Source organism: Morus notabilis, unplaced genomic scaffold (assembly GCF_000414095.1).
Source record: "Morus notabilis unplaced genomic scaffold, ASM41409v2 Scaffold677, whole genome shotgun sequence".
NCBI lineage: Eukaryota > Viridiplantae > Streptophyta > Magnoliopsida > Rosales > Moraceae > Morus > Morus notabilis.
In genome coordinates this window covers 145,130-158,814 of record NW_010363200.1, presented here as the reverse complement: position 1 = coordinate 158,814, position 13,685 = coordinate 145,130, and the positions used below count along the sequence as shown (strand labels likewise).

At 33.5% G+C, this 13,685-nt stretch overlaps 1 protein-coding gene across 1 annotated transcript; it reads right to left on the bottom strand.

The window, feature by feature from the left end:
* Window positions 1-9,318: 9,318 nt before the first annotated feature.
* Window positions 9,319-13,352, bottom strand: LOC21395221 (myosin-binding protein 2). Its single transcript, XM_010103667.2, has 4 exons — window positions 11,831-13,352; window positions 11,565-11,741; window positions 10,027-11,461; window positions 9,319-9,916 (listed from the first exon to the last, which is right to left on the bottom strand). Exons 1-3 carry the CDS (start codon window positions 13,296-13,298, stop codon window positions 10,071-10,073), a joined length of 3,036 nt encoding a protein of 1,011 aa, XP_010101969.1. The 5' UTR covers window positions 13,299-13,352; the 3' UTR covers window positions 9,319-9,916; window positions 10,027-10,070.
* Between the last annotated feature and the right edge of the window lie 333 nt (window positions 13,353-13,685).

Below are 13,685 nucleotides of genomic sequence, written 5' to 3'. Positions count from 1 at the left end.
GAGATCAAAATCATTCTCTAGCCCTTCATAGCTAAAATTTGTGTTTAATAAAAAAAATTTGAAGAATCTATAGTCAAAATCAGAAACAACCCAAATGCAACTTTGACTTTTAGATTGTGCGGCAATCACATTGAAGTATAATTAATGAAACTTTCATAATACCCATAATACTCATGGAATCAATACTTGTATAATTAAAATTTACCAAACACTCGGCTGCTTTTTTTAGTAACTATTTTTTTTTAGCATAGCTAACAATAATTTTCTAAAATCTACAACACTACCAAACTGGGTTCGCCATTCGAATTATGTGATTTGTTTTGAATTGTGTTGATTTAAATTACAATTTGAACCGGTGATTGAATATGTAAATAAATTGTAATTTAAATGAGGAATAAAATGTGAACTGTGTTTAGATAAAGTGTTGAAAACCGTCATTAGAGTTTTATAACAAATCTTATAAAACCTCATTGTAAATGACATTAAATAAAACATGGATGGAGATTTGTTTCTCTCTTCGTGATGAATACATTAAAAAGAAAAAAAAATCATCTTAATTGAAATTAAAATGAAGAAGTTATGATATTTGTAAACTTAAAGTTGAGGAGGGAGAAAAAGTAAAATCTAAATTGTTTTCACTGTAAAAAACAATTCGGATTATGTGAATTTAGGGGAGAGGGATAAATTCTAAAATCAAGAGCTTGACTATTGTTAATGGCTTAAACTGTCCTCATTAATTCTCTACCAAACTTCAATTTAAATATTGAACTATGATTTAAATTGAATTGTTGAAATAAATAATGGCTAAATCATAACTACTCTTTCAGAGTATGCCAAAGGAACCCACGCACGTTGAGAACTATCTATACACTAAAAATGTAACTACTTACATTGGGATACGTGTCATTTCATACCCTATTAAAAGGTTAATGAATACTGAAAACCGGATTAGTTTATGAGTTTAAATTAAATAATTTAAATAAATTTATATTTTTATAAAAAAAAACACTATAACAAAATTATTTAAACTGGAATTTGACCCTTTTATCAAACGTGCTCTGAATCACATGTTAGAACTAATATGGAAATGTTATGATAGGACTCAACATGAGCCCTTCCGCCTACTAACGCTTTAGGAGTAAGCACAATTCCACCATACTATCAGTGGGCGTTTGGTTCATAGATTCAGAATTATGATTCATAATTATTCTTGATTTACGTGTGTTTTTTGTAAAAGAAAATACTGTAGCAAACCACAAACCATGATTCGAACCAGGGTATGAATCCCCCAACTAAACAACTTAACTAACAAAAAAACTCGAGACTAGTATTTTAACATGGTCGTGTAAAGTTTCGGGACTAGTTTATTCGGTGTCCAATGGTTTTCTTTTAATTACCAATAAATTACATTCTTATATGATTTTTTGTGGTCGTCCCTATATTGTTTTTTTTTTTTTTTTTTTTTTTTTTTTTTTTTTTTTTGTGATTGTGAAAGTATATCGTCTAATAGTTGCTAGCTAGGACTCAAGACCGAATACTGACATTGACATTTTTTCACAAAAAAACAAAATAAAACAAAAACTTGTCCACGAGAATGGGCAGTCGCATTTGAATTGATCTTGATCTCTTCTTCTTGTAGTTTGAAAATGATCTGAAAGACTAAAAATAGTCATACCACATTTTGAACGCGAACGTATATTGAGGATTGACCAAGGTTACTTCCCTAATTTCCCTCTTGTGGCTCAAGGATTATGAATGTAAACATTACTTGTACATTCATATAAGAGGTTACATTACAATATTACATGATGCCACTACGAATTATTCAGTGCACACACATTATGACCTTTTACTGTGTATAGATTCAAGATTAAGCTACTTGAATTTTCAGATTTTTCCGCTCTGTTTTTTCTTTCACCATTTTTTTTTTAAAATAACCAAAAAAGAATATTTATACATAAAATAAATTATTGTGTATAGATTCCTTTTATATATTAAAAGGTGGCACCTTAGTTGTCATGTTATTCGGTGGTTAAACATTAGTAAATAACAAATTAAGGTTTCCTTTTTTTTTTTTTTTCCCAATAAGTTGCTAGCTAGCCAAATGGCTAGTGCTTTATTAATGAAAAATTTTCAAAAAATCAGTATTCCGCCGTTATCAGTGCTAACAAAACAAGAAAATAAAAAACATGAATTAAATTAAAGGCATAGTGTTTGCTTGCACATATTAAAATTGTGTAATTATTGATTTGACAAAAAAAAAATTGAAATAAAAGCAATCCTTCTTGATAACACTTCAATAAAGACATATTAAAAGCAAATGTTTTTATAGTTACCATTTTTCTTGCAAGTTGAAAACCCCAATTGTAAACCAAAGAGTAGGCTTTGTTAAGGCAAAACAAAAATTTCCTTGTGTTTGACTTGTTTTTTTCAACTCTTTATACCAATGATACGAGAATGTGTAATTGATAATTTGCCCAGAAAGAAAAATGACTTCCAATTTCCAAATAACTTCATTCTAGTAGGCGTTCGAAAAACAAAAATAAAAAAAGGAGGGTGATCTTTTGAAACAATCGACCAAGTGGCATTATTGTTAAGACTTTGGTGATTTGCGCCTATTGCAGAAATGAAAACATTGGAAATTGAGAAAGAAGCATGTTATATTAGGCCCCGTTCATTTTACCGATTTACGTTTAAAATTTAAATTTTATTACAGTAAAAAATTCTTAAAAATAGTTACATCTAGTTTTTTTATTACAGTAAAAAGTTCTTATATAAAGTCACGTCTCAATTCGAATTAAAAATTTAAATCAGCGAACTAAACAGATCCTTAATTTCTAAGTAACTGTCATTCTAGGAGATGTTGGTTTAATTAAAATTTTAATAACGTAGAATGCAAAAAAATAAAATATAAAAAAAAGTTTAATAAGAAATTTAAAAAGAGTATATAAATAATAGTTTAAGTGAGAAACTAGTTTGATTAAATTGATGAAACATTCTAAATTATGAGATCAATATATATATATATATATAATAAGCATAAACAAGAAGATTATTCTGATGAGAAAGTTTAGATTTGAGGTTTAAGAAATTTAAGAGAGAGAATGAGAGTAAAAGATAAACAAAAAAGGAAAAATTAGGAGAATATTAATGTAAATGAGTGTGGTAGACAAATAATGTCAAAAAGATAGGAAAAAAATGAAAGTGGAAAAAAAGAAAGATAAAACTCCATTCGTAAGAGAGATGCATTTACACATGGAGTTAAAAAAAATGAAAGAAGAAAGTTAAAATAGAAAAAAACAAAATAAAGAAAAAGAATGAAGTTAAAAAGTAATGAAAAAGATTTAAAAAAGAAAAAAATATAAAAAATTATTTGTAAAATACAATGGTAAACAATAGAGTTAAAAAAAAAAAAGATAAAACACAAAAAAGTGGAGTTAACAATAAGTAAAGATTTAAGCGGTTTTTAGGGTAACCGTTTATATAAATGGAGTCCAAAAAGAGAAAAAAAAAAAAAGGAAAAAAAAGTAGTTAAAAAATTAGCAAAAGGAAAATAAAGAAAAGAAAAACAGGAGTAACGTAAAGAAGAAAAAGAAAAAACAAAAACAAAAACTGTGCATTTTGGTTCATGGATTAGAATCATGTGGTTAGAACCATTTTCAATTTACGTGTATTTTTTGTGAGAGAAAACACTGTAGTGAACCATGAACCATGATTCAAATCATGGTTTGAATCCTCCAACCAAACATTATAGATTTCATTGACTTTCTGAGTTCTTAGAATTAGGAAAGCATGCCACGGTTTGATTCACTGGATTGATTCTTGCCACAATGAAAAGAACATTTGCATTCAATGCCACAATTCCCTTAGGGTTGAAGACCAAATTACCCCAAGGGTTTGCTGCCTCTTTTCCTTACATTCTTCCACACTGCACGACGATGTTCTCAGTGTTGTCCTCTTCAGCACGGTGTCGTCATCATTTTCTCTGGTGAGCTTTGTCAATGTACGCGATGACAAGATTTGTATTTTCTCTGAATCTCCCTGTGAGGGGCGGCGCGGTGGACGTGTTTCTCTTCCTTATGACATTGAATCTGTGAAAGCCGCAACTTGATTAATTTTATTTTTCTTTTGTTGTTGTGATTTTCTCTTTTTTCTTTATAGATTATTTGTAAATTTTATGGACTATTTATAAGTCTGTGGTTTTGTGATTTGTTAAATATTATAGTGACTGGGACGACTGTAGTGTTGTCAGTATCAGTGGTCATCAACTATTAGTACAGTGGATCTCGGACGGCCGGATGTTGGTATCAAGATAAATACTGACGGTAATTGATTGGGAACCACCGGTATCACAGTGGATATCGCTGGTCACCGAAGGAAATCACGACAGTTACGGGTTACTGGCAAGTATTTCGGTGGATATTGTTTGGTATTATTGTAAATACATTTTGATATCTTGCGGATATGTTTAGTATTACAAAATATAGTTTTATGAGTCTGATGACATTTCTTTGTTTTTTGTTTTTTTGTTTTTTTGTTTTTGTTTTGTTTTTGTTTTTTGTTTTTTTAAGCATAACTTAATCCAAGCTTTAGATTTATGTTATTCCTACAAACAGCTTCAGCTCCTACTGTTTTATACCGAGACAATGGCCATATTTAGAATTGCTTTGACCGTGTTTCACAAAGTGTAAAAAAGTACTCTACAAGAAGATCAATGTGATTTTTTAAGTTATTTTAAAAGTAAGATTTTATATTTTTAGATTTTGCTTCCAATACTACTTTTATTTTAAGTGAAAATAGTACTTCCACTATAAAAAAAAAAAAAAGAACAATCCAACGTTGTTTACTAAGTTGTTTCCTCTCTCAAAGTTTTTTTTTTTTTTTTTCTCAGAATTACCACTTATTATCACGTGTAATATTCTTTTGTCAAATTGCTTTCACTTCTTCTTGAGCAAGAAGACCCATAAGGTGTTTTTCTCTGAATTTCATTTGTAGGTCGTGCTGTAAGAAGTAATGCTTTTAGTGACGACATCATGTCATTACCGAAAGTTGTAAATGTAATTTGGGACATGTAGTGGGTAAAGTCTACAATTAATTAAATTAAGGGTTAATGGCCGAGTTAGGAGTCGTCGATTAGTGAAATTGATCCGCTGTGAGAGTGAGAGCGTTAATAAACGTGAAAAATAAAGAAAAACAGTAAAAAGACAAAAATTTATAGTGATTCTCCTAATAATGCATGATATGTCCACTGTAGGACTCCGATAGTTTTACTATGCATGCTGAAAAGTATTACAATAAGTCGTTTTGAGAAGAATGAGATGAGAGAGAGAAATGTATGCTGAAAATATAGTAAATAATGAAAAAATATGCTGCAAGTGAGTGTGGATGCTTTAGCGTACTGGAGAAGATGCTATGTCATCTCCCGGAAGACGTCTAAATGCCTTGTATTTGTAGTAGGAGAGGCTCTACGAGTTGTTTATTCATTTCTCAAGTGATTTTACCTTTAATTCGCGATATTCATTTTCTTCTTAGGCGTTGTATGACTTTCGTTAATTGGTTTTGTCCATAATCGACCGATCAATTATGGTTTCTTACATATTTTGAGTATTTCTGACCTTATTATTGTGTGATTGTTGGAGATATAGTTTTTTTTTTTATGTGGAAGACAATCAATTTTGTCCAATGATAGGGTATCTTATGGCCCAGGCCAACCGTTGACTTTTTTCCTCATTAATTCTTCTAGCTCGAGCAGTTGATCTCTTTTCTTTTCTGGTTGATTCTGTTGCTAAATTCCGTATAAGGAATGTTTTAAGGATATTCTTTCGTGATTTGATGTCCAAGACTGTTCGTGAAATTGACCGGTGGGATCAACCAGTTGATGAGTCATTTTAGCCTGCTCATAAAGTTGCGATGACTCATTTAGTGACATTTCAGAGCCTGAATTATCACGTGTATAATATGAGATGAGATACAAAAAATAACCTCAATAAGATAGCATGTCATCATAGAATTTCTCTTGTCGTCACTAAAAACTTTTAGAGTTGAGTCAGATTATAACTTTTGAGAGCTACGAATTTTTTTTTTTTAATGACTACAAATGTCATTGTTAAATGTCAAAGTTTCTATCCATACTTTTAGCCGAGTGATTTCCGCCGGATTTTTTTTAACGACTACAAAAGTCATTGCTAAATGTCAAGTGTCTATCCAAACTTTAGCGACCAACATTTTGGCACAGATGTGAAATTCTCCCTCTGTTACATTCGTGCTTTTACGACAAAAATGTTGATGTGGCTGTGGGAAATTAAGGTAGTTGAAAAATAAATATCCTTCTCACCACAACACATTTTAGCCGCCAAAACGACCTTAAAGTCGTGTTTAGAGTTGTTCTTGTTTTTAATTTTCATGTTTTTTAAAATAAAATGAAAATGATTTTAAAACGACGTTTGACATAATTAAAGATAAAAAACAGAAATGAAAATGATTTTTTAGTTAAGTGTAAAATATGAGAGAAATGAAAAACGACTTTTAGTCGTTTTTTATTTTTTATTTTTGTTTTCTACTCTCTCGAGCAGAGAGAGAGAAAAAGAGAGATATTAATAGGTTTTTTATATTGAAAATAATCTTTTGATAAAACTACTAAACGCATTTTTAAAAATAAGTTATGTTTGAAATTGAAAACGTTTTCATTTCTATTTTTATATAAAAAATAAAATCATTTTGAAACGAGTTCCAATCGCACCCTAAATTTTTCTCTTGGTTCTTCATCTTTTCTCTCTCTATTCAGTTAAGAAGTACTGGAAGTTTTTTTTTTTTTTTGGCCCCTCTGTGTTTGACCCATACAATACCCTTCATGGTGGTAAAACTCCCATGGCAATCGTGGAAGACGTTTCTATAGCTGCGGTAGATATGCGGGTAACAGATAGGGCGTGTTTGCAGCGATGTCAAAATTTGGGGGGCTACTAAATCACATGTTTTAAATTGTGGGAGACAGATAAGATATAACAATAACAACATTGGACGCCAAAGCTTGGTATTTGGGCTATCCAACTAGTGAAGGCTTCAGTTTTAATTATGTAACGGTGGAAGGGTAAGGAGGTTCTTCGAGTTGTTGGAGTTGTTGGCTCTCTTCATTGCTCTCCTTAATTCATTACTTCGAGTTTTTAATTTAGAATGAGATGTGACTTTTTATGAGAGTTTTTAATTATAATAAAATTAAAATTAAAAACTCAAATCAGTAAAATAAATGAGACTTAAGTACGTGAGAGATTTGTAGTATGGGGACACAGAGAATAAAAAATGTTGCGGCTCATAGATTATGATTATATTTGTATGCTCCCACAGATAAACTGAGTATGGGCTCCTTTGAGATTGTAGGGTATGTTTATTTACACAGCTCAAGTCATGATGTATGTGAGAAAAAAACACTATAATAAAAAGATTAAATTTAAATTTTTATGAGAGAAAATATTATAATAATATGACTTGAGTCGTGAAAATGAACATGATCGTAGTCTTTTCTTTTTGATATGATTGTTTGTGTGTGGTTTAGTCACATTTATTAGTTATTCTGCCAATCTTTGACCCTTCTTATAGTCTTTATTCAAATATATATATATATATATATGTTGGGGTATTAATAAAATTAATTTAAAATGAAATTTACAGTCTCGTTTATTTTATTGCTTTAAGTTTATAATTTTAGTTTTGTTACGATAAAAATTTTTAAAAAATAATCACATTTAATTTTTTATTACAGTAAAAAATTCTCACACAAAATCACATCTTAATTTAAATTAAAAATTCGAATCAAACTAAACGGGTCCTACATTTATATTCATATAAGTAAACGTATACACCCTCCGATTCTCAAAACATAACATTCTTCCCCCTTCATGCCCGCGGAATGTGAATTCTCCCAAAAGCAGTAGTACTAACTAATGAGTGCAGCTGCCGGCCTTAACCATTAATGATGAATCATCAATATTCAATGAGAATCCGCCGAAAGTCAATTAGCTCATGTTTATAATAATTGCAGTTTAGCTAATTTCTCTACCCAAAAGACCAGAAAATTTGAAATTATGAGCAAAAGTGACCTTAAAAATAGGAACACCAATGATGCACGTGGGGAGAATAAATTAGGAATTTTGGCTCCTCCAATTGATCTCTTTGAGGATTTTCTTTGGCGGTTTGGTACGTACATGTGTTAAAGAAAAAACCATGTACAATAATTACCATTAAGAATTGGACTGAGTCATTTTTCTAGTGAAACTTTGAAAGAGACAAAAGTATTCTCTGCTTGATAAGATACATATCTAAAAGTTTCGAAAGAAAAAGTTTTGTCATGTTGACGATTGGTAACCAAGATTAGCCTCTCATCGAGAAAGAAGAAAAAAGAAAGTTAGCCTGTTAGGTAAAGAAGAGAAAGATGTCCTTTTGAAGTAAAATGACAGATAAAAGATAGAACTACTTGGACTATTCTTGAAACGAATATCAATTGCAATATCTCACCAACATATAGGAAAAGTACAAATATCTCCTTCCATGGATCTAGTGGTTGAGATATCTTTATTTTGTTCAAGGGTAACCTTCATGGTGACTTTGGATAAGAGAACTTCTTTTCTTTTACTATTTTGGCTAAGATGGTGCACTAAATCAATCACTTGCTTAATACATACATAGATATATGTCAAATTTATAAGCATTTTCTTAAACATATTGCTTTCATCTTTGCTTTTTTCTTTTTCTTTTTTCTTTTTCTAATAATCTCAGTAAAGAAAAACCAAAATCTAAAATTTCTTCACTGTCTGCTTTTTGTATGTAGTTTTATTTGGTATACTTTTAATAAAGCAGAACTTCCATGTTACTTAAAATTGGCCTTTTAATTATTCACTAGGAATGTTCCAACTCAGAAATGATTTACAATATTCCAGTACATGTGTGTGTATATTTCTTTGCCTGTGCATTAAGAATATTATAAATGTTCTTGCTCTGCCACTGAAAGAAGCGCCTCTCTGAATCATTCTGTCTGAATTTTGCAAGCTTTGCTTCTTCAGTATCTTAGCTGTTAGACCAACTTTTGTTTTCGGCAATCATTATATATATATATATGTATATATATATATATTATGTTGGCTTGCACCTAATTTTATGCTTAAAGCAATATCCATTCCTAAAGCAGCCTTTGGCTTCTCATCATTGTATGCATTTTCTAATACGTTTCTAGACACTCAATTTAGTTATTAAACCTCAACCAAAACAATAAAAAATTTAAGCAAAAGAAATAGAGTAACTCCAATACAATATATAAACAAACCCTCACATATACTTACAAATGGATACATGTAGTATACAAGTAACTCAACTTTTGCCCCTCAAAATAATAAATATAATAATAAACAAACCCCATATGATGAAATGACGCAAAGATATTAGAAAGAGAAAAAGGAGTTACTTACCCCTTCCCTTCCCAAAAGAAAGAAAGAAAGAAAAAAAAATTAAAAAATGGACATAAAAAGTGTCTAGCTCTAAAACTGTCTAATTAAACTAGTGCTATGAACCTGGCACTTGAATCTTTGTTGGATCTCTTCAGCTTAGCAAAGCAAATATTGCCTTTTTTCTGTTTCCTTTTTTACCCTTCTTCTTTTCTCATAACCCTCTACTAGCTTACACAGAGTCAAGCCCATCATCACCCTCTCCCTGAAAAAGGTGGCTATGGGCACAACCCACAAATATTTGGGCTTACTTTGACACCAAAACAAAAAAAAAAAAAAAAAGGATTTACTCAGGAGCTCCCTCTCCATCCAGGGAATTTCCCCATTGAACTTTAGCTTGATACTGCCGGATTTGCATTGAAGCTCTTTATGATTATAACACCATTGTATGTTTATGCTTCCTTCCTAACTCAATGCAGCCATTTCTGAAATTTTTTTTTCAAGAATGATAAAGAAAGAACAATTAGTAACATTTCATTAGACTAGACAAAATGTAGTTCAATAGAGTAGCTAGAAAGAATTTTCAGCAATTTACCTATCAAGTTCTTGAGTGTAGTCAAGCTCAAAATGCACGTGTCATTACAAACTAACATCCCCCACATTCCGTACCCGATGCTCGACGCTTCTTAGATCGCGGAGATGCTGCAAAATCTCTTGAAGAAGATACAATCCCTTGTCTCCTTTCCTCAATGAACTTATGCAATGCTTGAGGAACTCTCTATCTGCTTCTAGAGCTTGTAGTCTCTCATAGACATGATCCACCTCCTCCTCAACAGCAAGCCTCTTGCTATCATGTTCGAACTCTATCACCGAGAAGTTTTTCGTCGAAACATAATTGAACCCCTCCCCGTTTCCATTCAAAACTCCATCTTCAGCTTCTGCCTCCGCAGCATCGAAAAAGGGAAGGAGTCTCTTGGCCTTGGCTCCCATAATTCTCCTCTCTTGGTGATGAGGATGCTTTCCATTCATTTCCTTGTAATGGCCATTTGTGACCACCCCATTTACTTCACCACCACTAATCACATCTAAATCCTCATGATAACCATTTCCATTCTCCTTATAGAGGTGATCAATTGATTTTATATCCTCAAAGTGTTGGTCCTCTCCATCACTAAGTGTGAAGAGCTTCTCTTCCAACATTCTGAGTTGATCCAATATTGATAGCCTCTCTTCCTCAAAGCTTGCCAATGATTCCTCCAAGTAAAGAACAGCATCGGCAGGGGTGTTCTGGTTGCCAACCTCCTCGTGCCCATCGGGGCTATCTTCTTCCTTCGCCTCATTGTTCAAATCAATGGAGAGTCCATCACTATCTTCACCATTGCTACAAGAGACAGAGGGTGTCCTGCTTATTATGCTGCAATCTTTCATTCTCCTCACCATTACTCTCTCCTTGGCCTCATATTCCTGAACTCTTTTTCGATAAATCTCGAGCTCCTTTTCGAGCTCTTGCTTCTCTCTCTCCCTCTTTATCATCAGCTCATTCAGAAGCTGCAAAGCTTCCTGATCATACTCGGACTGCTCCTCCATCATTCTCTGGTACTGCAAGGCTTCCATTTGCATCGCTGCCTTTTCTTCCTGAAGCCTGTTTATCATTGCCATTGTCTGACTTGCCGCTACTGCAGAAGCACTCCTCTCTTCTTCCAGCTCTGCATACAACGCGTTTAAGGCCTTCCGTTCTGCTTTCAGCACGGATTTTAGCTTCTCAACGGCTGGGATTCCATCCCCGCCTTCGATATCACTCATCACACTGCCGTCCAAGGAATCTTCTGCTCCTGATTCTCTTCTCTCAAGTAATAGCAGCTTCTTGTGCAACTCGTGGAGACTGTCTATAGAACTCAGGGTGTCGGGAACTTTGTCTCCCTCAATGTCACTGAGTTCTAAACAAAATGCTGAATGATTGTTCACCTCTGTTGGATTTATATCCCCTATTGAGGCCTTGAATTCTACTTCTTCCTCAGCTCTCTCAAAATCTAATATAGATTAGAAAACAAAAGAATATTAAACTAAGAATAAGTAAGAAAAAAAAAAAGAGTTAATTGTGGGAATGTACTAAGATGAAGAATTGAATTGTACCATGATTATCATCAATAGGCAAGTTGACAGAACTTGTAGAAGGGTCTTGTTCTTGTTGTATATGCTGGATTTCTTGAGTTTCAATCTCATCAATCGGTTCTTGATCAGGAATCTCAGTCCCTATTGAGATTTCTCCATCAATTCCTTCACTTTGCATATGAATATCATCCTCAGATTCTACAAACATTGGAAAAATATTCAACATTGTGAAATCAAAAGAGGGTACCAACTAAAACTTAAAGCAGTGTCAAAAAAGAAAAATGTACCTTGATGAACATCTAAATCACTTTCTCCTCTTGCCACTGCTTGACCATCGTCATTGTGGCCGTCTTCATCGTCGGAGACGGTTTGAGTAGCCCGAATGGCAGCTAGTTGCTGTAACTGCCTTGTCTCCGAATCTATTTCATCTGCATGAAAGGCAAAGGAGCTTCTTTTGCACTCACTCAAGTCCTTTGACTCAACTGCTTCTTCAAGCTTGGTCTCCTCTACACTCTCTTTCGACGAAATTAATTCGAGCATCTCTCCCGAGCTATGCCAAGTTTCTGTGACTTGTTCAGCTTGTGCCTTGACGTTCATATCAAAGTCCAATATAACATCTTGATTACTAGAGCTTCTTTCATCTTCCACCTTGTACTTTCGCCGATTTCGGTTCTCAGTGGTGGCGGATTCCACCAATTCAATTGGAATTAAATTGCAATCCTCCTGGCCTATGAAGAACTCCAAATGGTGATGAACAGGGGCATCAGAAGATGTATCTTTGCCAATATTTTCTTCGACTTTACTCTGCTCACAAGGCTGGTCCCCCATGGAAACCTCCAAGTTCTCCTCTTCAATGGACTTTCCCTCTTCTTCCTCTTCTTCTTCTTCTGATTCTGATTCTTCTGATTCTTCATCTTCGTCAGCTGCAATTTCTCTGCACAAAAAGTTAGTTTGAGAAAATGAACCATTCTCTTTCACTTCCTCTTCTCTTCTTTCTTCCGAACCTTCATCGACCCCGAAAACCATCTCAATTCCCCTGTTCTCTTCACTCCTCTGTTCATCTTCATGATGATCAACCACAAAATCTGATCTGCTATGATCCGAGTGATCACCTTCATAAGTTTGAGCATCAATATTCCCTTCTTCTTGTTCTGCTTCAATAAAATCCTTTTTCTGGGCATAATCCAAAACCCCCCAAGAAGGGTTGATCAGAATACAAGGAGGGTAGAATCTGGTGCTCAAGTCCACACCACAACAAGAACACTTTTTCAAATTCTCTTCCTCACCAATTTCATTGGTCTCAACAACCTTGTCATTATCATTTCCGTCACCACCATCCTTGGTCATACCAATCTGCTTCATCCAAGGAAAGAAAGCAAACTTTTTCGACCATTCGTGGCAGTCGGTATCGGAGGAAGAGGACGAGCAATCCTCGCACATGTCCCGCGATTCGGCGAGCTTCCGGTGGTTGAGGCAGTAGCCAAGCTTGGAAATCTCAGTGGCGTGAGCTTCACATATGAGATCTCTATGAGAATTGTTGCTCTTTTGGGGCTCAAAGATGTGATCAAGCCTTGAACACCATAGGCAAGGCCTTTTGAGACCGAAATAATCGGCGAATTTGATGATCAGGAAAGAAAACAGAGAATTTAAGAGGAGAAGAGCGATTAGAATCCACTCCAGAACTGCATAGACGAGAATAAGAGTGATTTTGTTGGTGTTCCTATGTAACATGGTTGCAAACTTGTTGGCAGCCATTGATGGTGCTCTGTTTTTTTTATATGTACACAAGGAAAGAAGAAGAAGGAGATTATTTATGATTATGATCAAGAAAGAAAGAATAAAAAAAAAGGCTATTTTGTTAGAGAAATGGATTTGGAGGATTGCTTAGGAGGAGAAGGAAAGATCAGAGGATTTTAAAGGAGAGAGAAAGGGAGAGAGGAGAGAAGAAGTAGATGAAGAAATGGTTTTATGTAGACAGATAAAGGTGGTTTGAGTGGAATGACAGCCAAAGAAGGAAAAAAAAATGGAGTCAGAGAAAATTAAAGAATGTTTTTTGAAGTTTCATCCATAAGCAGGTGCTTAATTATGTATTTTTCGAACAAGTTAACAAAGAATAGATTAAATTAGATTGACAAGCAAAAG